The following is a 25,515-nucleotide window of genomic DNA, read 5'->3' as shown; positions in this document are numbered from 1 at the left end:
GAATCCAGAAGTAGACGGGCCTAGCATTCCCATAGGCAGTTCCTATGATCCTACTAGCCCAGATGGTTGTAAAGCATTTTGAAATCAGATTATTAGACTAAAAATGGTGGAAATCTGAAAATATAAAACCCATCTTGTAACTTACAATTATTATTAATGCAAATGGTCTCTTCTTCGGTACGTAAAATGCCTTCAGTCTGCACAATAAAGAAAAAAAAAATAGGTCAACCCCATTGCAAATTATTTCATCCTGAGGACTTAACTGCTAAAAAACATATCATCTCTAACATAATATTGGACCAGTATATGGCAGCAACAATTTCATTTGGATAGAGATTTCTGATCCAATTCAGTAAAAAGTACCTACAGTCAGCATTTCAAGTCCATAAATATACCAGCTGAACTGATTATGATTTTTACTAGCCTTTTTGTTAGAAAAAGCATTTTTTTTTTCAGATGAAACATTTTACTAAAAACAAACAAGAAATGTGAAGCTTTGACATTTATTTTTAGCCAGTGAAACCTACATCTACAGTCCATAGGAGGGCTCAGTTTTACACACACACACACACACACGCTAGGCAAAGTGTCAATAAAGAAACTACATCTGGAATTAAGGTACTTTTCTTTTAACCAATTATTTTTAAAAAATAGTTAAAAGATGCTGACCATGCAAAGCTCATACAAGTTTCATCTGAAACAACTAATGGCCTTGATTAGAGTGATATGAGACAAACACCTGTCAGGGATGGTCTAGATATACTTAGTCCTAACTTCTTGCTAGTCGTCACGTCTTAAGGAGAACTATTTATCACCCTTCTCTTTATAACAACCTTCTATATGCTTGAAGACTGTTCTGTCCCACCACAGTCTTCTCTTCTCCAGATTAAACAAACACAGCTTTTTCAATCTTTCCTTGTAGGTCGTGTTTTCTAGACATTTAATCACTTTTGCTGCTCTTCTCTGGACTTTCTCCAATTTGTCCACATCTTTCCTGAAGCATAGTGCCCAGAACTGGACACAATACTCCAGTGTGGCCTTCTCATTTTTGAGTAGAACCAAAGAATTATTTCTCATGTCTTGCTTACAACACTCCAGCTAATACATCCCAGAATGATGTCTACTTTTTTTTGCAACAGTATTAAATTGTTGACTCATATTCAGTTTGTGATCCACTATAACCTTCAGGTCCTTTTCCTCAGTACTCCTCCCTAGGCAGTCATTTCCAATTTTGTATTTGTACAATTGACTATTCCTTCCTAAGTGTAGTACTTTGCATTTGTTCTTATTGATTTTCACCCTGTTCACTTCAGACCATTTCTCCAGTTTGTCAAGATCATTTTGAATTCTAATCCTGTCCTCCAAAGTGCTTGCAAGCCCACCCAGCTTGGTGGTATCCGCAGACTTTATAAATGTACTCTTGCTGCCATTATCCTAATCATTTATGAAGATATATAATTAGGAAGGCCAAAAAAGAATTTGAATAACAGCTAGCCAAAGACTCAAAAGCTAATAACAAAAATTTTTTTAAGTACATCAGAAGCAGGAAGCCTGCCAAATAACCAGTGGGGCCACTGGACAATCGAGATGCTAAAGGAGCACTCAAATACAATAAGGCCATTGCAGAAAAACTAAATGAATTCTTTGCATCGGTCTTCATGGTTGAGGATGTGAGGGAGATTTCCAAACCTGAGCCGTTCTTTTTAGGTGACAAATCTGAGGAACTGTCCCAGATGGAGGTGTCATTAGAGGAGGTTTTGGAACAAATTGATAAACTAAACAGTAATAAATCACCACGACCAGATGGTATTCACCCAAGAGTTCTGAAGGAACTCAAATGGGAAATTGCAGGACTACTAACTGTAGTCTGTAACCTATCATTTAAATCAGCTTCTATACCAAATGACGGGAGGATAGCTAATGTGATGCCAATTTTTAAAAAGGGCTACAGAGGTGACCCTGGCAATTATAGGCTGGTAAGCCTGACTTCAGCACCTCGCAAACTGGTTGAAACTATAGTAAAGAACAAAATTGTCAGACACACAGATTAACATAATTTGTTAGGGGATAATCAACATGGTTTTTGTAAAGGGAAATCATGCCTCACCAATCTACTATAATTCTTTGAGGGAGTCAACTAGCATATGGATAAGGGGGATCCAGTGGATATAGTGTATTTGGATTTTCAGAAAGCCTTTGACAAGGTCCCTCACCAAAGGCTCTTAAGCAAAGTAAGCAGTCATGGGATAAGAGGGAAGGTTGGTCTTGGCTGTCATGGATGGTAACTGGTTAAAAATAGGAAACAAAGGGTAGGAATAAATAGTTTTCAGAATGGCGAGAGGTAAATAGTGGCCCCAGGGGTCTGTACTGGGCTCAGTCCTATTCAACATATTCATAAATGATCTGTAAAAATGGGTAAACAGTGAGGTGGCAAAATTTACAAATGATACAAAACTACTCAAGATAGTTAAGTCCCAGGCAGACTGCAAAGAGCTACAAAAGGTTCTCTCAAAAATGGGTGACTAGACAACAAAATGGCAGATGAAATTCAATGTTGATAAATGCAAAGTAATGCACATTGGAAAACATAATCCCAACTATACAGAAAAAATTATGGGGTCTAAATTAGCTGTTACCACTGAAGAAAGAGATCTTGGAATCATTGTGGATAGTTCTCTGAAAACATCCATGTGCAGCAGCAGTCAAAAAAGCGAACAGAATGTTGGGAATCATTAGGAAAGGGATAGATAATAAGATAGAAAATATCATATTGCCTCTATATAAATCCCTGGTACGCCCACATCTTGAATACTGCGTGATTGCCCCATCTCAAAAAAGATATATTGGACTTGGAAAAGGTTCAGAAAAGGGCAACAAAGATTATTAGGGGTATGGAACGGCTGCCGTCTGAGGAGAGATTAATAAGACTGGGACTTTTCAGCTTGGAAAAGAGACGTCTACAGGGGGATATGATGGAGGTCTATAGAATCATGACTGGTGTGGAGAAAGTAAATAAGAAAGTTTTATTTACTCCTTCTCATAACACAAGAACTAGGGGCCACCAAATGAAATTAATAGGCAGCAGGTTTAAAACAAACAAAAGGAAATATTTTTTCACACAGTGCACAGTCAACCTGTGGAACTCCTTGCCAGAGGATGTTGTGAAAGCCAAGACTATAACAGGGTTCAAAAAAGAACTAGATACATTCATGGAAGATAGGTCCATCAATGGCTATTAGCCAGGATGGGCAAGCATGGTGTCCCTAGCCTCTGTTTGCCAGAAGCTGGGAATGGACGACAGGGGATCGATCACTTGATAATTACCTGTTCTGTTCATTCCCTCTATGGCATCTGGCATTGGCTACCATTGGAAGACAGGATACTGGGCTAGATGGACCTTTGGTCTGACCCAGTATGGCCGTTCTTATGTTCTTATGATATTGAATAGAACCAGACCAAGGACAAATCCCTGCAGGATCTCACTCAATATGCCCTTCCAGCTTGATTGTGAACTATCGATAACTACTCTAAGTATGCTTTTTCAACCAGTTGTGCACCCACCTTATAATAGGTAATTGTAGTCATAGGTCAATCCCAGAATGAAGTTTCTTCTTTGTGCTAAATTCATTCTAGTCACTACTTTCTAGTGCTATTTTCTTCCTGAGAGTTCCATACACACAATTATGTGTATATTTAATGAAACAGAGACAGACAGAAAGGGAGCTTTTTCTGCACCACAGCTGAGCTGATCAAATGCTGTTATACTTACCACAACTTTGAGGTTCTTCATAACACTATCACTGTGCCCAGAAATTGGGTCAAAAGCAGTAATGGTAATTGGAATTTTCCCTACAATGAGTGGAACTACTGAGAAATAGGCAGGCACTGCTGAGTTTCCCTTAACAGTTAGTTTCTGTTGGACATCCTTTGTCGCTGTCCCTGCACTGCACACCCCCTCCACTGCGATCATCTTCACTGTAACCTATTGAAACAAGGAAATGCTTGTAATAATATTTATTACACCACTGCTCAAGGAAATAGATATCCTGACAGATATAAGCAATGAAGAGCAAACCTCAAATGGATCAGAGGTTGAGAGGAGCTAAGTGCCTATTGTGGCCACACAATGAATCATTATCAAAACCAAGAACAGAACTGCAATCTATTAATTCCCAGTCTGATAGCTAATCCATTAGACCATCTTGCCTCCCAGCTAAACCACTTAGACTGAGCTGCTTATTCAAAGATGGGGCTAACTGTACTCACCTGCCTACAGGAGGGATGTAAGGATAAATTAGTGAATATTTGTTTATTGCTTTGAAAACATGCAATATAAACATTAATGCTATTTTCCATTCGTCCCTGAAGCTTGAGGGAGCAGTCTTCCCTGTATCCTAGCTCTGCTCATTTCTACAGAGCCCAAAGGACCCCAGCCAAGTATGGCCAACTCAGACAATGTAGCTGAAACTTGACAAAGGAAGTAAGGATTGGTGGCTGGGTGATTTATATAGCAAACAGTTCAGCAATGTACTACAGTAACATTACCTTGAGATCTTCAGAAAGGTAGTTGTAGACAACTGCTTTTACTTCTAGTTGCTCGTACCGTTTAACTGAATATGGTAACCTTACTGATACAAAAAAATCTTTGAAAACCTTAAAGGTCTTGGGGTCAGCTACGCAGAATCCTGGTGGAGGAGAAAACTGGAGTTCAGACCCAGCAAACTCACGGTATGTTAGCTTTTCAGAGTGCTGTTAGTTTAGGCACTCATGAAGATGTTACATTTAAAAAAGAACAAATAGCTGTGCTCCTTTCTTGCCATTCAGAAACAAACATATGTCCAAATCTATCATGCATCAAGCCCAGCATTGTGCTGGAAGTCCCGGGGAGGTCTAGGAGACAGATTCCTTCCCCAAGGCTGGAGTGCAGCAGCAGATCATCTCTGCAACCATGATTGCAGCCTCAGGCATGCCTACTCTACATGACCTATCAGATGGAGATTGCACAGCCATGGATGCTCCAAACGGACCCTTCCCCACTCTGGTGCTGGTGGCCTGTGCTATGCAGCAGATCAGACTAGATGATCTGGTGACTCCTTCTGGTTTTAAATTCTATGACTAGGACTCTAACGGAGTGAAATTCTATAGTGTGTGTTATACAGGAGAGCACACTAGATGGCCAAACCAATGATCCCTTCTGCATGTATGAGGCAATGTTGCCTAGTGGATGGAACACAGGACTGGGATGCAGAAGATCTGGATTCTATTCCCATATCTGTCACTGGCCTGCTTGATGATTTTATGGAAGTCACTTTCTTTCTTATGGAAGTCACCTTTCTGTATCTCAGTTTCCCCATCTTTAAAATGGGTATAATGACACTGACCTCTTTGTGAAGTATGTCGAGATCTACAGATGCAAAGTGCTAGGTATTATTATTCAAAACCAATGAATCTATTAATGGTAACGTACCACATATTAAGATAAAATCTTCTGAATAAGATTACTTTGGAATTTTCTTTCTGCACCTGCTCCCCAGATTTACTTAATATGAACACAGGCATCACTAAATACAGTGAAAGATTCATAGGTTCAAAGTGCTAGGCATTTTATTTATCATTGTTATTTACCACATTTGCCATAACCCTCTGTCTAACTGGAAGCTAAAATTAAAAGGTTGTTAGATTTTCAAAGCCAGAAGGAACCATTATGATTGCTTAATCTGATCTCCTGCACAACACAGGCCATAAAATTCCACTGTGTACTTTCTGTATTGAGCCCATAACTTCTAGTTGAGCTAGTGCACACCTTAATGAAGGTGTAGAGGTTGAGTGAATATTCATGCATCAGTACAGAGTGAACCAATAGTTTACCGATAAGGTTTTTTTACCTTTTTGAGGTGATATACTTATTGCTTGAATTTCCCACGTAGTTATAGAGTCAGGAATAGCATTTGCTATCCTAAAGGGACAAGAGATAAAATATTAAGAAGAATGTGTGAAATGAAAACAAGTTCATTCCTTCAGTCATGAAGACTGACAAGAAAAAAATATCAGTTGTGGAGGAGAGACACAGCAAGCAGGTCCAAATCCCTCTGTAATGGATTCAACAGAACACTGACATTATGGGTATATTTATATACATGTAGGTGTATTCATCTGGTCAAATAATACAGTACCTATGCTGTCCAGGGTTTTTAATTTCTACTGTCTCCCACCACCAGCTCTCAGGAAAGACACTGCGCAAGTTGATTGAAGTTTCATCAAACACTTCTTCTTCTGGAACGTCACCAACTGGAAAACAGAAATTGGGAGTCTTCCCTGAAGCCTATGGCCAATAACTGTACACTGATTTGGAGAATCAGTTGTCAGAGAGACAAGACAAAAGGATTAATATGCTGAATAGCTGAATGAAAAGACTCTGCCTGGTTTTGATCTTGTAAACTGCAAAAAAAATGCAGAAAGACAACAGACAATGACTAAAGATTGACACTGAACAAAAGGTTAATTCTTCCTTGCAAACTGGGGAATTATATGCTGTCAACCAAAAAAATTCCCCCTTTAGTTACAAGTGGAGAAATTATTTCTTCATTACCACTGTGATAGATGGGCCATGAAAGGAGAAGGAGAGAACACCGGTGACAGAAATCATGCTTTGAATGGGATCAGTCATGACACACAGAATTGTTCAATGAAATTGGCTGCCTAAGGGGCAGAATGGAGACAAATGCAAAAAACTTCTCTGCTTGAATTTCATACAGTGTCAGCAGGAAGCAAAACTCTCAGAGTGCTTGGGTACATAGTGTATGATCCAAAGTGCACTGAAATTCATTCAGAAATGATGATGATAATGATCGTTATTATTTATTTGCATGGCAGAAGTGCTTAGAAACCCCAGCTAAGATTGAGTCGCCATTGTGCTGGGCACTGTACAAATACACAGTGAGAGGCAGCTAATAATCAAAATAGTTTAAACATTGTGTGGGATGGACAAGAGAGGCCCAGAGAGCTGAAGTGAAATCCTTAAGGTCACACAGCTGCTTAGTGATTGAGCTGGGAACAGAAACCAGGGCCATACCCAGTAGATCACAGTGGGAATCCATCCACTGACATCAGTGGGCTTTGGATCAGGCTTATGGTATACAACTCATGTAAAGAAATTAACTTTTCAATTGAAATTTTGGACAGCTCAGTGAAGACTCTGCTCAGTACACAGCAGTAGTCAAACAAGCAAACAAGATGTTAGGTTGCCTAAGGAATGGGATGATGAATAGTGGGGAGACTATTACAACCCCTTTGTGTAAATCCATGGTGCAGCCTCACCTGGAATACTGTGTAGAGGTCGCCAGATCTCAAAAAGGGTATTGCAGAATTAGATGGTGGTCAGAGAAAGGTAATGTGAATGGTTAGGGGAATGGGAAAATTCATATGGAGAAAGACTGAAAAGATTGGGTCAGGGATTAGGAAAGAGATGAATAAAAGGGACATGATAAAATTATATTAAAAAGTGAATGGTGCGGAGAAGGTGGATCAGGAGCTTCCATTCTCCCTGTCTCATAACACATAAACAAGGTCACATTTTAAAGTGGGCAATTCAAAACAGAAAAAAGGAAATTTTTCACACAACCTGTAATTAGACTGGGGAATTCACTGCCATACGAAGTTAGTGAGACCAAGAACTGAACAAGGCTCAGAAAGGAATTGGACATTTCTACGGATATCAAGAATATCCAGATTTGTCATAATTCATGATAACCAAAATGTTGTGGAAGGGATATTAACCCTCATGCTCCAAGGCTTAGGCCAATGTGTATTAGACAACAGGAAGAGACCTAATGGGGGTGCAGATTACCCCACATCTGCCTCGTGCAGGGTTCTTACACTTTCCTCTGAAGCATTTGGCACTGCCTCTGTCAAAGACAGAATACTGGACTAGATGGACCCTGGGTCTGACCCAGTCTGGCGATTCCTGTGTTCTTACATTACTAAGAATATTAACATAAACGGTCACTATCATTAGTTTACAAATTGTTACTTTCTGAGAAAGCAGTAATGTAAACCTCACTATTAATACCGCTGCTCTTCTGAGTGAGCAAAGATGTGCTACCAAAGGTGTCCCCCCAGACCAGGGCCAGATTAACACCACTGGAACCATTTACGATACAGTACTACTCAGTGAGGGTAAGGTAGGCAGAGTTTGACTTCAGAGGCCCTAATTCTCCACTGCTTTGCACCCCTCTGTAGCCATTGACACGCATGTAGAGAGGATACATGCAAAGTGTTACCAAATGAGACTGGGAGCATTTTACCTTTCCTTTGCACAGGTATAAGTGACTGTAAAAGGTGCAGGGCGCGGGGGACGCAGGCTCACAATACCTGCCCAGTTGCACCTGCTAACTAAACTCAAGGGTCCTGCACTTAGGACGGAAGAACCCAATGCACAGCTACAGACTAGGGACCGAATGGCTAGGCAGCAGTTCTGCGGAAAAGGACCTAGGGGTTACAGTGGACGAGAATCTGCATATGAGTCAGCAGTGTGCCCTTGCTGCCAAGAAGGCCAATGGCATTTTGGGATGTATAAGTAGGGGCATAGCGAGCAGATCGAGGGACGTGATCGTTCCCCTCTATTCGACATTGGTGAGGCCTCATCTGGAGTACTGTGTCCAGTTTTGGGCCCCACACTACAAGAAGGATGTGGATAAATTGGAGAGAGTCCAGCGAAGGGCAACAAAAATGATTAGGGGCTGGAACACATGACTTATGAGGAGAGGCTGAGGGAACTGGGATTGTTTAGTCTGCAAAAGAGAAGAATGAGGGGGGATTTGATAGCTGCTTTCAACTACCTGAGAGGTGGTTCCAGAGAGGATGGTTCTAGACTATTCTCAGTGGTAGAAGAGGACAGGACAAGGAGTAATGGTCTCAAGTTGCAGTGGGGGAGGTTTAGGTTGGATATTAGGAAAAACTTTTTCACTAGGAGGGTGGTGAAACACTGGAATGCATTACCTAGGGAGGTGGTAGAATCTCCTTCCTTAGACGTTTTTAAGGTCAGGCTTGACAAAGCCCTGGCTGGGATGATTTAATTGGGGATTGGTCCTGCTTTGAGCAGGGGGTTGGACTAGATGACCTCCTGAGGTCCCTTCCAACCCTCATATTCTATGATTCTATGATTCAACATGACACAACAAATGGGGGCCAAAAACATACAGAGAATTCCTGGATTGCTCTCACTGTTTGCATGTTTCCTTGCTCTCACTGTTTGCATGTTTCATGAAAGCATGGAAAGTAGTATTTGTGGTATGGTGAATAAGTTGGGAGAAGGAACCTTAAAAATGTAAATGGGAGAATGCAGGAAGGTATGGAGATGTCTGTGAGAGAAGGAGAGGAAAGGAGTGTGGAACTTTGTAAATTACACCCAAATCACCAAAAAACAATGGTTGTTAAACATTTCAGGTGGGGGTTTCAAAAGCTCCCATCATTGGCCTAACTCTGCTCCCACTGAAAACCCCCACTGACTTCAAGGGGAGCACAGTTAAACCAATAATACACACTTTCCAAAATCCCACCTTACTCAGCCATGACATATGTATGCGTGTGTGCATATAATGGAGAATTACATCAGATACATTGGCCCTAGTTCACACTCAGACAAACGTCATCCTTCATGCGGTGCATTATCTCTTCGATAAATGTAACCCAACCTCTTATGGCCCAAAAACCTGAGCTCGACTTTCGGACAGACCTAGATCGGTTCTTGTCACAATCTGAAGTGAACACAGATGTACCGCCTAGAAACCATTGGTAACAAACCACAAGGGCAGGAGGTGCTCAGAATGTTGCAGTATTGGAGCACGGGAGTCAACAGAAGTATCAGGTGCTCAGCACGTTGCACGACAGCATCTTCAAAGTCAGTGCTCAGTATCTTGCAGGACTGAGCCATAGCTGAACTATATTTGCAGTTCGGTGTCATTCGGAACCCTGCGCTTGGGGAATCAGCTGCACAAACTGCTACCGGTTTTATGAGACTAGCCCGGCTAAAGCCACAGGCGTTGCAATGACATGTGTCCCTGTGAATAATACTTACCTATGTGATTCTTCTCTATCTTGCAGCCCTAAAACAACTGTTTTTTTCAGAGATGACTATATACAATTCACTTTTTAAAAATGGTATGTTACTAAAAGGCAAAATTCCTTACTTCTTGCCAGTGTAGAAGCTAGTCTCTTCTGTTCCAGCTGCTTCCTGAGGCTCTGAGCCCTCTCACAACAGTACTTGAAAGTTTCTTTGCATTTAATTGAGCCAGTAACTCTAGTTTGCCTTTTGGCACAAGAAAACCTCATTGGATTTAATTTCATTCCATCAAGACAGCACTTTCGTAGAGCAGGATCTTGGTATTTGCTAGCTGTAACAAAATTAAAGTGATGTCAGTGTTGCAGAGGCTTTGATAAATTTTGAGATATTCAATCATACTTATGTACTTCACCTGTGTCATCATTATTAATTGTCACTATTTTCACAGTAGCCATAGGAGCCCTTATCATGAACCAGGGCCCCACCCGGCTAGACATTGTACTAAAACAGAAAGAGAAGAAGGTCCTTTCCCCCGAAGGGTTTACAATCTTATCTTTCCTTCAAGTTCAGACCATGAAGTCACTGGGGGCAGGATCAGCTGACTTGAACTGAAGTGAATGAGAGCAGAATTGGACTCTTATTTAGGACACATTTTTCAAATGCTTGTTTTCTTATACAGAAAAATTTAAGATTGTGAGTTTCAGTTATCAGGTTTATTCTCCTCTGCATGGATTATGTTCCTTTATTTCTGCTTTCGCTGGAACAAACAACAGAATGATTTAATAAACTAAACATATACTTCGACATCCTCACCTGTAATCTGCCTACTAGCCCATTTCCACTGAGAATGGTTCCAACACGCCTAGCCTTTGAATAGCTTTTCAATGACCATCATTAAAAAAAAGAAAAAGAACCTGCCACAAAAACATTTCTTCCCATTTCCCTCCCATCCAGGCTCAGATAAAGGTAAAGAGTGAAAACTACACTCATCATCTTCCGTCCTGATTCAGTGACAATGGTAAGTTCTAATATCTCATAATTGTGGAGTGCTAGAAATGAATGCTCCATCCCTTTTGGAGAGCTGAGAAGCCACACTCTCTTAGGGTACTGTTTCCCAAAGCATAGAATCCAGTCCCAGAGCGGGTTGTGGAGAAGATGTTAACAATGTCATGAATAATTGTACCAAATACGTAACTGAAACATGACTATAACATTTTGCAGTGGGGAAAAAAAAGAAATGTAATACATTTGTAATTAGGTACACATTATAAGTCTTATCATGATTGGCATGGTGCCTTTAAGGCCACCATATTACTGCAACCTGAATCTAGACTAATGCTCAGTGTAGTCTTGAGCAGAACGTGAGTGCAGCATGCCACTAGAGCTGCTGCAAATAAAACACCTGTACCTGCACTGTTATTTATGATGTACCATAGGAAGTGCAAGTGCTCATGCCCATGCACACAGACCATGATAAAACATACCACTGAGCTGGAACAGTGCACCTGCTGTTAACACAAAGGCCCACTGACACTGCTGAGCCTAACATGATCACGTTGTCTATGTCATTCCATTTTGACTAGACATGACTTCTAGCCATAGGGTTGTCAGTCAGGAAAGGACCCTAGCTGGTTGAAAAGTTTTGTGAATGAGACAATGGCAAGTGAGGTGTTCCCAAGACAGCTCATAAAGTTAACAGAAAACCTGAGGATGGAACAATTGGTTTTACATTGATTGATTTGATATCACAGTGTGTGGTGTGATATGAAATGCTAGCAGCTGAGACTAAGAAGCCTTCAAAATGACTGTCACTGAAAGATGAACCTGAGGGTTTTTTTCCTAAGAAACCTCAAAGCCTTGAACAATCAGCAAGCCTTGATTATTCAAACTGGCTATGACAAGACTCATGCCCTTCAGGCATCTTATCTTGATCACACAACAGTATAAGGATTATACTATTGTAGAAAATCTTATACTTCCCTGCTCAATGAATATGGGTTCAAAAATTATATGGCCTGACTCTGAAAAAGATTTGGGGGTTGTGGTTGATGATCAGCTGAACATGAGTTGCCAGCATGATGCTGTGGCCAAAAGGGCTAATGCAATCCTAGGATGAATAAATGGGGGAATCTCAATCAGGAGGAGAGAGGTTATTTTACCTCTGTAGTGGTCACCAGTGTGACTGCAGCTGGAATACTGTCTCCAGTTCTGGTGCCCACAGTTTAAGAAGGATGTTGATAACTTGGAGAGGGTTCAGAGAAGAGCCACAAAAATGATGAAGGGATTAGAAAACATGCTTTATAGTTTTCAGAGTAGCAGCCGTGTTAGTCTGTATCCACAACTGCTGGAAATAGTCTTGTCAACTGCTGGAAATGGCCCATCTTGATTATCACTACAAAAGTTTTTTTTTTCTCTCCTGCTGGTAATAGCTCACCTTAACTGATCACTCTCATTATAGTGCGCATGGTAACACGCATTGTTTCATGTTCTCTGTTGTGACAGGGTCAGGCCAGATGGTTATAGGAGAGTAATAGAAGGCAGATATATTAGCCCCAGGCTATGTAGGTCCCTTTTCCCTGGGTAAGGTAACAGGGAAGGTTCCAGAACAATCAGGAACCTTCTGGAGACAATTAAGACAGGCTGATTAGAACACCTGCAGCCAATCAAGAAGCTGCTAGAATCAATTAAGGCAGGCTCATCAGGGCACCTGGGTTTTAAAAAGGAGCTCACTTCAGTTTGTCGTTTGCATGTGAGGAGCTGGGAGCAAGAGGCATTAGGAGCTGAGAGTGAGAACGTGGACTGTTGGAGGACTGAGGTGTACAAGCATTATCAGACACCAGGAGGAAAGTCCTATGGTGAGGATAAAGAAGGTGTTGGGAGGAGGCCATGGGGAAGTAGCCCAGGGAGTTGTAGCTGACACACAGCTGTTCCAGGAGGCACTCTAGACAGCTGCATTCCACAGGGCCCTGGGCTGGAACCCGGAGTAGAGGGCGGGCCCAGGTTCCCCCCAAATCCTCCCAACTCCTGGTCAGACACAGGAGGAGTCAACCTGGACTGTGAATTCAGAAAAACGGCCAAGCTGAGGGCTGCCGTGAAGCTCCGAGGCGAGCAAATCTGCCAATAAGCACAAGACCCTCCAAGATAGAGCAGGAACTTTGTCACACTGTGTATATAAAATCGTCCAACTGTATTTTCCACTGCATGCATTTGATGAAGTGGGCTGTAGCCCACGAAAGCTTATGCTCAAATAAATTTGTTAGTCTCTAAGGTGCCACAAGTACTCCTGTTCTTTATGGTTTATAGTGATAGACTCAAAGAGCTCAGTCTATTTAGCTTAACAAAGAGAAGGCTCGTAGTGACTTGATTACAATCTATAAGCATCTACAGGGGGAACAAATATTTAACTTAAATTTAAATATGAGCTCTTCAATCTAGCAGAGAAAGATATAACAAGATCCAATGGCTGGAAGTTGAAGCTGGACAAATTCAGACTGGTAATAAGACATATAGTTTTGATAGTAAGGATAATTAACCATTGGAACAATTTACCAAGGGTTGTGACGGATTCTCCATCATTGACAATCTTTATATTGAGATTTTAGAGTAGCAGCCGTGTTAGTCTGTATTCGCAAAAAGAAAAGGAGTACTTGTGGCACCTTAGAGACTAACCAATTTATTTGAGCATGAGCTTTCGTGAGCTACAGCTCACTTCATCGGATGCATCGTGAGCTGTAGCTCACGAAAGCTCATGCTCAAATAAATTGGTTAGTCTCTAAGGTGCCACAAGTACTCCTTTTCTTTTTATATTGAGATTGGATGTTTTCTAAAAGATCTGCTCTAGGATTTATTTTGTGCTATGCAGTAAGCCTGACTAGATGGTCCCTTCTGGCCTTGGAATCTGTGAATCAGCCACCAAACTGAAAAGAGGCCCTTTGTAAAATGAGACTATTCAATACTGTATCAGTGATGTGGCTGAGAATGTATGAGAACAACTGCTTTCAAAAGACAGGAAAAGGGACTATTTAACAATTCAACTTAAGGAGTCAACTAGTATCTCTGGTACTGGATGGCTTCTAGCACTCATGAGGTATGTTTCTGATGTTGCTATTGAAGAAGGCTTGCTCCTCTACAAAGCAGTGCCATAAAAATTCTTATCTGAGACATTTCAGAAGCAGTCAAAGACTCCCACGTTCAGTGAGAATGGTGTATCTCACTGGTGTATCTCAACCTGCATATATGGTACCAGGGCAAAGACAAGTAAGATCAGTGGTGTGGTCACTCAGATCTAACATATTGCACCTCATGTCTCATGGTTTCACAGTTTCAGGCTAACAACTATTTTTACTGAGAGCAGAAGTTTTCCTGAATGAAGATTGAGCTCCCTGGGTGGACGGCTTCAATAATTCAGCAGGGGTCATGCGTAGCTTATGCTGCTGACATTTGGGGGCACCTAAAGGAGCTGAACTTTTCTCTGTCGTAGTGGAATATGGCTGCTCAGTACATGAAAAACAGGGCAGAACTTATTCATAAGAACACTTAGAAACTGGTCTTCCCAAATGCAAAGAGGAAACTTGGAGAAGCTTTCTTTCATTTCAAACTTTAAGGGAACAGATACCAGTTGGGAGCCATCAGGAATTCAACAGTCAGCATCTCAGAGAACTTCAGATCCAGCTGCAGGACTATTTTTCTGATGACCCACCAACAGGAAAGAGGTGGACGACCAGTCCTTTCAGCTAAAATGTTTATTGACTGGGCTGTTGGAAGGCAAGTTGACAGACATCCCTTGTGTCAGCACTCTGGAACTGGCTTTCTCTAGCCAGAAGCACAGAAGATTTTGGGTGTCTCTGAAAGAAGAAACTCGGCTTTTGATGGGTCAGTTTTGACAGTTCCCATCTCATTTTCATTCTCTTGTCTCTGTAAATCAGGTTTCTCTCTAACAGTGAAGATATAAATGAAGTCTCATGATTGCATAGAGATAAAAAAGAATTAAGATTGTAATCCCCAATTCAGCATTATGTGGAACATCATTAATCAGTCAGGCAGATTCTTCCAGCACATTGATCTATAAAACTTTAGACATCCTTAAAATCACTGTTAAAAACTACATATTTAGTTGTTATGTCTAGTATGGTTATGGTTCAAAATTTCACCTACCCATGGTGAGGGTTAGAGGTTTAGCAGGGAGTGAGTTATGACCCTATTCTTATTCCTGTAATAGATAGCCAGTTCCAGAAAGTTAGGAAAATCCTTGGCTAAAGCATTTGTTTCTTATAGTGACGGTCATAAGATATCAGACTTTAATGTGACAGACTTATAGGAAAATTATTTTTGAAAATGCTTTCTTCAGATCATATATATTTAGATCACTAACACTTCTGTCATTTGGAGCTGTCATAAATATAAAGGGAAGGGTAACCACCTTTCTGTATACAGTGCTGTAAAATCCCTCCTGAACAGAGGCGAAGTCCTTTTACCTGTAAAGGGTTAAGAAACTCAGGTAACCTGGCTGGTTCCTGACCCAAAATGACCAATGAGGGATCAAGATACTTTCAAATCTGGAGGGGGGAAAAGGCTTTTGTCTGTCTGTGTGTGATACCATTGCCGGGAACAGATCAAGGATGCAAGCCCTCCAACTCCTGTAAAGTTAGTAAGTAATCTAGCTAGAAAATGCATTAGGTTTTCTTTGTTTTGGCTTGTGAAATTCGCTGTGCTGGAGGACATGTGTATTTCTGTTTTTGTCTCTTTTTGTATCTTAAGGTTTTGCCTGGAGGGATTCTCTATGTTTTGAATCTGACTGCCTGTAAGATTATCTTCCATTCTGATCTTACAGAGTTGTTCTCTTATCTTTTTTTGTTCTTCTAATAAAGTTCTGTTTTTTAAGAATCTGATTGGGTTTTTGGGGTCTTAAAAATCCAAGGCTGGTTGTCTAAATCACTTGGTGGTGGCAGCATACTGTTCAAAGACAAGACAAAGTTTGTGCCTTGGGAAAGTTTTTAACCTAAGCTGGTAAAAATAAGCTTAGGGGGTCTTTCATTCGGGTCCCCACATCTGTACCCTAGAGTTCTGAGTGGGGAAGAAACCCTGACAGGAGCACACTGTGCAGAAGGCAACCTGGCTTTGAAGCAGAAGGGAAGGGAAAGTGGTACGAATAAAATATTTTCTAACCATAAAGTCATTTCTAAAATGGCTTTCCTCTGAAATCTATGGCACACACAGAACATAAACATAATGGGTGATACAGTGGAATGACATACAATTAGCACTGGCATGCCCTCTAAAAGAGAATAAATAGATTTAGCCGGATTACACCCTGTAATGTAGCAGAGTTTAGCACCTGTCCCTATAACTGAGACCTCTCCCATTCCCTCAGGCAAGCTCCAGCTCCTGATGCTCCCCCACCATCCTTCCTCTTCCCTCCATCCACCCCTGAGGCTCTGGTCCCTTGCTCTCCAGTCCTCTCCGCCCTGCTCCAGCAGCCTCTGGCTCTTGCCCCTGAAGATTAATGGCCATACCAATTCCTGAAATTTGCTTGTGAAAATCCAATGATCTTTTCTGTCTTCTGGTAGCAGGGGAACACTTATAGCCTAGGAAAACAGAGCGAGAGAGTTTGGTTAAAATAATACCTGAGGCTGCTCTAAGTTGCTCCTCAGCACCAGCCTGGGGCGTAGCAGCCAGAGGATGCATGATCTGCAAAGCTGGTTTACCAGTGCCTTTCCCCCCTCACACAGTCCAATCTACAACAGATGCCAAATGATAGGTCCCAAGAGTGTAGCCTGTTTCACTGGCATATGAGCTATGAATACACAGTATAAGATGGGAAAATGAACACTGGGAAATAATAAGACCACACAGAAGGGAGGCCTCTGAATAGAGCAACAATACAGTGCCATACAAGGTCTAAAAATCAAACCCCAGAAGTTCAGAGTGAACTTATTCTACCACAATACACTTCTATAGCAAAGGAAGAAGGTCTTTGTTTACCTTGCCGAAAATGTGATTTAATTGTGTCTGATATAAAGGCCAGACCCACATCATTGAAAACTTGAGCACTGTTAGCACCTCCGCCCACTGAGCATCCAAGATCATATGAATTCATCGCTTCAAAGACCTACAAAATAGAATAGCATTGAAGGAAGGTGCACTATTGCAAAACTAGTGATTCTTTTCTGAATAGTGATGTCATATCCTGTTATTGGGCCATATGCAGAAATTATGCAAATAGAAGTATTGGTAACACCCCAGCACTGAGATGAAAGGAATCTGACATTTTAAGAAGGGCATAATTGAATTCATTTATGGCCTTCCTCTGAATCATCAATTTTGCCCATATGAGAGTGGATAGGCTACTAGTCTTTTCTGCTTTGGCAAATCCTAGGCAAATTGGTTAGAAATGTATTATAAATAAATAAGAAAAATATTTTCCCAAATAAGCAATGTCTAGAATAATGTTTTGATTACTCCTCATTTATTATATTCAGATATCTCTATTCTCCTATGAAATACTACTTGACTCAATGACACATGCTATTTTGTTTTTAACACACTTACTTTTTTGGCCGTAAGCTTATTCCTTCTGTTCAGAATGAAAACTGCAGTATCGACCACAGCTAAGGCAACAGTTCCTGCATGATCTGTGTCAATCGATAAATTTACCAGTTCCGTTGGTTCGTATGTGTCTCGGTCTGTTTTCAGTTTAATCTAAATGCAAAATGTTTAAATAACAGAATTTTATATTTCTCATTAGCATTAATATCAAGCATTGACATTAGTGGGGTATTAGCAATACAGGTAACCTCTATCTAAGCTTTCTGCATTTCACACCACTAATATTTATCTAGTGTCACTTGTGGTATGTGTTTGTTGGCAGATGAAGATTAAAGGGCTGATCCTGAACCGTGTTGATTGTCCTTTACTCCAGCTGCTACAATGAGAGCTCAGAACACCAGAACCTTAAAGAATGGAGACTCTGCCCTCAGATACATGTGGGCAACACCCTCTAAGAGCCTTGGAAGCTGGTGTGTGTGAAGAGAATTTTACCTTAAATATTTAGGGATTCAGAAAAGTATGAGCTTAACTTCAACTAGATTTAAGCACATGCTTAAATGCTTTGCTGAATCAGGGCCTTAAACAGTACCAGCTGCATTTAATAGCTTTCTAAAGCAAGACAAAAATAAAAAATACTGTGAAATAAAACTAGTGAAGTGTAGCTTATTTATGTTACAAAGTTAATTAAACTAAAACAATTTGCTACTAGGCTTTTAAACTATTACTATAAGGGACCACTCTAATGTAGATCCTTTGTGTATTCAGAATTAGATGGTGATAATGGTGGAATTACCAAAAGATTATTAATAAACCATGCCAACCTGTATTAAACTGGCTTCTGTTCCTTTTATACATATGGGACCAGATCTTTGGCTGAGTTAGAGCCAGTCAAAAAATTGCTAGGAAAACTTTTTTTCCCCTCAACGGAATAGGCATTTTTGGTCAAAACAAAAAATTTCCATGAAAATTATTATTTTGGTTGAAACTTCATTTTTCAATGAAAAATTCTGTTTAGTTTTGTTGGGGGGAAACATTTTCACTTCTATACTTTTCCCCAATGGAAAAAGGGAATTGGGGAGAGAAAGAGTGAGAGAGTTGAGGGGGAAAAGGGTGGTGGTGGTGGGAAATACAGCAGAAAAAAAGTAAACAAGTGGGCGAGTGGGTTTGTTCCACTGAAACAAAACTAAATATTTTGAATTTTTCTGCAAAATTTATTTTGCCCCCCCTCCCCATTTTAATTTCCTTCAACATTTTTCAAGATATGGCCTTTTCATTTTTAATTGGCTCATGTAAATTGGCATAGCTCCATTGACTTCCAAGGAGCTATGTTGATTTATACCATCTGGGGATGTGACCCACAGACTCAATTTTCATTGGAATATAACTATGAATTACCATTATCCATACAGCATTTAAGACAGATTCACCTCTTCCAATTCAGAACCGTAAACTTTTTTTGCCATTTACAGGAGTAACTGAATTCATAATATCCTGTCAGCCCTAATTCTGAATAATCTCCCAGATATATGCCATCTGTTACTGCTACTTACTGTACTTTGCAGTAAGGATCATTTCTAAAAATTTAATTTCTAATGAAAGTGATTTCCATATGACTTTCACCTTCTAGCTTTAACTGTCTGGTGCTCATGAACACCCCCTGTTCTAGAACATAAGAACAGCCATACGGGGTCATGCCAATGGTCCATCTAGTCCAGTATCATGTCTTCTGACAGTGGCCAGTGCCAGATGCTTCAGAGGGAATGAACAGAATAGTACAGAACAATTCTGAGTACTCCATCCTCTGTTGTCCAGTCCCAGCTTCTGGCAGTTGGAGATTTAGGGCACCTGGAGCCCTAAATTGCATCCCTGCCCATCCTGGCTAAAAGCCATTGATAGATCTATCCTCCATGAATTTATCTAGTTCTTTTTTGAACACAGCTGTACTTTTGGCCTTCACAACATCCCATGTCAATGAGTTCCACAGGTTGACTGTAAGTTGTGTGAAGAAATACTTCCTTTTGTTTGTTTTAAACCTGCTGCCTAATAATTTCACCAGGTGACTCGAGTTCTTGTGTTATGTGAAGGAATAAATAATGCTTCCCTATTCATTTTCTCCACATCATTCATGATTTTACAGACCTCTATGATATCCCACCTTATTCACCTCTTTTCTATTTTTGTTCTCTATAAATATCCCTTTATTTGTCATTACCTTTCCTTCACAGGCATCCACAATGTCTAGCCACACAGAGTCAGCCACAATCTCACTGTGGCCTTGATTTTTAATGAAGTAGTAAGCAATAAAGCGAAATGCAGGCACCATTTTCTCAGTAACATCAAGGGTGATTATTTTGTTTGCGTACGGGACCCTTCCCATAACCTCAACTTTCCCCTTTGTCACTACCTGCAATTCAAAAGCAAATACAAAACAAATGAAATGCTGTGCAATCATGACAGAATCTGTATTACATAAAGGGAATATGAAACTTAATAATCACGTCACTTAGGGCCAGATTCTGATAACTTTTATTCTGGTTTAGTAGCACCTAGCTCCATAAGTTCTCCCACTGAAGTCAATGTACTACTCATAGGGTGATGTTGGGTGCTGCACCTCAAAGAGGAACAGCACACAACTCATGGCCTATGGGTAGTACCTCTGAGTTCCGTGGGAGACCTCACGGAGTCGTGCCCTCCTGATTCTGGGCAACTCCTGGGGCTGGCGTAGTCCCCCAGTATAACTTAGCCCTGGCAGCCTGTTTAAGTTACAGTAGCATCGCAAGGCTGCCCTTAGAACTGCAGCACTTCCCAGAATTTCGGTATATGTGTGCGCTGGGGGTCCACCCTGACACGCTCCTTCACTCCCAACTCTATCCCCAGCACAGCCCTGTCCCGACCTTGCAAAAGAGACTTTAGAAGGCAGTCTTGTGGTTGTCCTTCTGCAGGATATCGAGACACTGGCTCTTTTACATCGGGCTGGAGGGGGTATAGGTCTTTCACTGACAGAATAAGGTATTACTCAGTGTGAGTAAGAATATCAGAGTCTGGCTCTTTGTCTTGATTCAGTCACTGTTACATCTGCTAATTCTTTTATCTGCAAATAATCCTATTTATTTCAATTGAAGCACTTCTAGAGAAAGTTGTAAGAAAGCCAGAATCAGGCCCTTATAGATGGAAGAGTTGAAAAAGATTTTACCTGAACTGATGCTAGACACTTTTCAAAACAACAATAGAGAGGATACAATAAAAACATAGGGTCATTTGGCCAGAAGTCTTAAAAAAATACAGGTTTTTGCCATTAAAATGGCAAAAGTAGAACAGAAATCCTCACAAATGAGCTAATGGAGTTTCTCCTTTCAGACAGGTTTTAACTTTCTTACAGATATTGAACTTCAAGAGTACTAAGGTGCCCAGCTAGTTCTGGATATCAGGTATTCTAATCCTGGTATAAAATTGTCTCTTCTTTAGATCTAACTTGTAAATCTTGGGACTGTGATCTTCAAAACTGTCTAAGCTTTTGGACACCTGATTCCCATTGAAATTAAATGGTAATTGGGTGTCCAAATGCTTTGGACAGCTTTGAAAATGTCAGCTGTAAAGTGCAATTATGGTTAAAAAAATGAACATATTTGTCATTCAACTGATTTGTTCTCTGAGTTGATTCATAGTCAGATCTGCTTACTTTCATGAAAGAAATATTTTTTATACTTAGTAGCATTGCAGAGTCAATAAAAGCTGCAAAAAACTGAGCACGATTGTTTTCTGGCTTGTGCATCATGAAGAGAATTGTTCATTAAATTCCAGTCTTAGCCCTGGTCTACACTATAGAGTTAGGTCGATGCAAGGCAGCTTATGTTGACCTAGCTATGTAAGTGTCTACACTAAAATTTCACTCCTGCCAGTGTAATTTGCTCACAACACCAACTTAATAACTCTACCTTCACAAGGGACATAGAGTCAATGTTGATGTAGTTAGGTCGACGCAGTGTCAGTGTAGACACTGTGGATGTCAACGTTCAGCCAGCGCAGTTGAATTGGTTTTACACGTCCACACTATGTTCCCTGTGTGACAGTCTCACTAGGAGAACATGTACTGATTTAACTACCAGGGTGGGGCATTGTGGGAGAGTTTCTGAAAGGCAGCAACAGCTGATGTAAGCAATGCAGTCTCTACACTGACACTGCATCAGCTTAACTACATTGACCTAAGCACTACGCCTCTTGCAGAAAGGAGTTATTAAGTCAGCATAGTGGGTGAGTTACATCGGTGGGAGCTACATTTTAGTGTAGATGCTTACAGAGTTAGGTTGACATAAGCTGCCTTACGTTGACCTAACTCTGCAGTGTAAACCAGGCCTGTGTTGCTTACATTGACTGTTGCTGGCTTTCTGAAGCCATCCCACAATTCCCCATACTGACAGTTCAAGTATCAGAGGGGTAATCCGTGTTAGTCTGTATCCACAAAAACAACGAGGAGTCCAGTGGCACCTTAAAGACTAAAAGATTTATTTGGGCATAAGCTTTCATGGGTAAAAAACCACTTCTTCATCTGTATCGAAAGAAGTGGGTTTTTACACATGAAAGCTTATGCTCAAATAAATTTGTTAGTCTTTAAGGTGCCACCGGACTGACAGCTCCATCGGGCAAGTGCTCCTGGTGAGGATGCACACAGCCAACACAAAGAGCAAAGTGTAGACATGCACAAGCTATGCAATGACTGCGGCAGCTGTATGCCAACGTAAATTAGAGCAATTTCATTTTGTAGTGTAGACATGCTCTCAGATTCCGTCAGACCTGAACAGGAAACTATTTTCCCATCCTAAGGAAATGGTTGAGATTTTGAAATTTTCCATCCTGAATCAGGACAAAAAGCCAAAAATCTCAAAAATTTTAGCAAACTGTTAATCCAAAAAAAAAAAATTCACTTTGGGTTGCTTCACATAAGTTTGAAACATATCACTTCCCATGTTTATATCATTTTATTTTTAAAAAAACTTAAATGTCTCAACCACAAAAAAAAAGATTTTGAACTAAAAAACTGGAACTTTTCATTTTGAACATGTTGGAATGGGACATCTTGGCAATTTCAAAACACATTTCAAAAATATTTCAAAACAGGAAATTCATCAAACCTGACCCTTTCCTGTGAAAAGCATCAGTTTCAACAGATCATGTCCACTGAAAAAGGTTTTGTCAAAACATTCCTGGCCAGCTCTAGTTGCAGGTGATGATGCACTAGCTAGAAAGGACTAGCTGGGCGTTGGGATCCCAGGTGAGTTTTAAAAAAGTATAGTTTTACTTGTAAAATGAGAACCATTTATCTGGTAGAGACACTGCAAGGCATTAAAGGACGCCAGCAATATGACTGCACTTTAAACTCCTGGGGCCTGATTCTCATTTATGCACATATACTTTTCTGCTGACTTTAAGGCCCCTCTACACTGAAAGAGTGATGCAAAGGGGCCCGAGTGTAAAAAAGAATCAGGACGATAAAGACTAAATTTAAAAAAAAGAAAATCTGGGCTTATTGCAGTTTTAAGAACCAAATTCAGATCTGGTAAAAGGGGGTATAAATTTGGCCCAAACTTAGGAAAATCAGGAGATCATGGAATTTTTCTTCCTAAGGCTCCAGTTTCCAAAGCTCTCAAGCTGGTACCTTTCACTTCAATTAAAGTATATGGATGTCACAAAAGATCTAAAAATACCAAGTGTATGAATCTCTTTGCACCAGACCTCTTCCACAGCTGCATCTTAACATTAACATGCTTTTCTCCCAACCTAAAAAAGGTCAGTTGTGTAGATTTATAAACTGCAAAATGATCTGTTCTAATGCAAAGTATTGTTGTCACAGTCCTATTTCTAACCATGTAATAGAAATAGTCAATGGCATTGCTGCTGGACTGGTGGACATCCTTCAAGGTAACATGTAAAGTATCTCCAGGTGCAATGATAGCATGTGGAATGCTGATACTAAGGTAGTTCTGGGTAGCAGACTGGTATCTCTCAGCAGTGGTTTTGGTTCCGGCTGATTCCATGCCAGGCTTCCCCTCCTCAGCCCTCACCTGTGAAGAAAGAAAAGGATAGAGCAAACAGCATGCCAATTAAGAGACAATATCAGGTGCCACTGTTAATTCATGTATTACCAAGTCACCTGGAAAACACTGGAGGGTGAGTTGTGTCACCACAATGCACTAAGTCTAGGAGCTTGTTTGCAGAGCTTGGTGATTTCAAAACAAGAACAACAATTCTATAACCTGATTCTCTCTCATTGCTTATTTTGCTGTTGCTATATTTGTCTTTGATATTTTCCTAGAGTAGCTTGCTCAATGACACCCACACTAAGTGGCTTAATAATGATTAATAATAAGTATTTTGAAAATAAAATTAACAACCATTCAAATGCGCAGATGACTATGCTAAAGTAGCTGTGTGATCTTACTGATCTGTCTTTTGTCATTCCATATTTCCCCGTTTGCTATGAATCAAGTCATGTCTATCCTACAAATGACTCTGGAGGAAGACCCCTGCACCTGCGTGCAGCGCCACTGACATCAGAGGTTGACTCTGGATCCATCTACTCTGCAGCTAGAGGTGCAATTTCCAGATGCACATACAGTAGCTTTTATTGACCTAGCATGCTACAAAAAGTGTGGCTGCAGTAGCACAGACAGCAGGATAGGCTATCCATTGGAGTACAATCCCATCTGAGGCCCTAGGTAGTTGCTCAAGTGGCTAAGCAATCCTGCCACTCATGCCGCTGTGGTTACGCGGCTATTTTTAGCATATTAACTTGATCAAAGCTAGCACATGTACGTTTACCCAAGATAGAAATTACACCTCCAGCCCAAGTATAGATGTACCCTTTGTGTTCAGGAGTTTGCCCAAGAACAAAATGCATAGTGACCTCAGGATTTTGTCCACCATTTCTGCCATTGTGTGAAAGTGGAAGCTATATTTTGACAAAATTTGGCTATCACAAACCGAGCACAAATACACTACTATAAGTATTTAACATTTGTACAGCACAGATGCTGTACAGGGAAAATAAAGAACTGATCCCTGCCCTGAGAAGATTACAGTCTAGCTAACCATACAAACTATTTTACAATGCAACTTTAGGGCCTGAGTCAGTCAACCCTTGCCCATGCAAACAATCCTAAAAGTAGTTTCCATCGTATCAGTGAAACTATTCAAGTGCATAAAGATTTACAACATCAGGCTCCTACTTAATGTAACATCTTCAATGGAATTTTCCTAAAAATGTTCATATGATATAAGGAATCATGCTGCAGTTGCCTTGCAGCTTCCATCAAAAATATTCTGGGCATTCATTTTCTGTAAATACATTGTAAAAGTTTGTCTAGCAATTTTTTTTACCATTATTTGTAGCTTCTCTGCAGCACGAGGAATGTTGAATACAAAGGATACTAGACCTTCTTTACTAGAAAGTGCAGTCTTTTTCTTTGGGTCTTTTCTATCTCGGGTAAGAGTTGCAGTAACAGACACGGCAGCAGCAGGAGAACCATCAGCAGAAGTTATAGATGCCTATTGGGGAAAATTTCCACAGGCAAATGACAGGGTGAAAATAAAATCTTAAAACAAGGAAAGATATTTTAAACCAATAGGAAATATGAATCCTTAAAAATTATTATTTGGAAATTTGACCATTGGGAGGGAGAAACAGGAGGTGACTTCGTCTTGTTACCAACTAGTATCATACAACTACATCCAGATTCCCTGTTGTGCCAGTGCTCTCCTAAGCACATATCACTCCTGGGGGAATTCTGCACCACTGCACAAGTGCAGAATTCATGTGCCCTGCAGATGTTTTTTTCTCCACAGAAAATACATTCTGCCGGAGAGGCACTGCAGTTATGCCTTTCACCCACCAAAGGCTGCTCTGACACCAGAAC

General features: G+C 40.6%; 1 protein-coding gene across 1 annotated transcript in view; it reads right to left on the bottom strand.

Annotated features, from left to right (window-relative positions):
• The window catches only part of LOC141981972 (complement C4-like), a 93,047-nt gene that overhangs the window by 49,978 nt on the left and 17,554 nt on the right, over nucleotides 1–25,515 (bottom strand). The window contains exons 11-22 of the mRNA XM_074943589.1: nucleotides 24,980–25,147; nucleotides 23,467–23,664; nucleotides 19,818–20,009; nucleotides 17,609–17,758; nucleotides 17,042–17,168; nucleotides 16,573–16,644; nucleotides 10,188–10,391; nucleotides 6,174–6,288; nucleotides 5,886–5,956; nucleotides 4,546–4,685; nucleotides 3,770–3,982; nucleotides 146–197 (exon numbers count right to left, since the gene is read on the bottom strand). Of these exons, the coding sequence (XP_074799690.1) occupies nucleotides 146–197; nucleotides 3,770–3,982; nucleotides 4,546–4,685; nucleotides 5,886–5,956; nucleotides 6,174–6,288; nucleotides 10,188–10,391; nucleotides 16,573–16,644; nucleotides 17,042–17,168; nucleotides 17,609–17,758; nucleotides 19,818–20,009; nucleotides 23,467–23,664; nucleotides 24,980–25,147 (1,702 nt within the window). The remainder of the gene's footprint in view (nucleotides 1–145; nucleotides 198–3,769; nucleotides 3,983–4,545; nucleotides 4,686–5,885; nucleotides 5,957–6,173; nucleotides 6,289–10,187; nucleotides 10,392–16,572; nucleotides 16,645–17,041; nucleotides 17,169–17,608; nucleotides 17,759–19,817; nucleotides 20,010–23,466; nucleotides 23,665–24,979; nucleotides 25,148–25,515) is intronic.

Source organism: Natator depressus, chromosome 1 (assembly GCF_965152275.1).
Source record: "Natator depressus isolate rNatDep1 chromosome 1, rNatDep2.hap1, whole genome shotgun sequence".
NCBI classification, from domain to species: domain Eukaryota; kingdom Metazoa; phylum Chordata; order Testudines; family Cheloniidae; genus Natator; species Natator depressus.
Note: the sequence above shows the minus strand (reverse complement) of the source record. Positions and strands in the feature narration are given on the sequence as shown.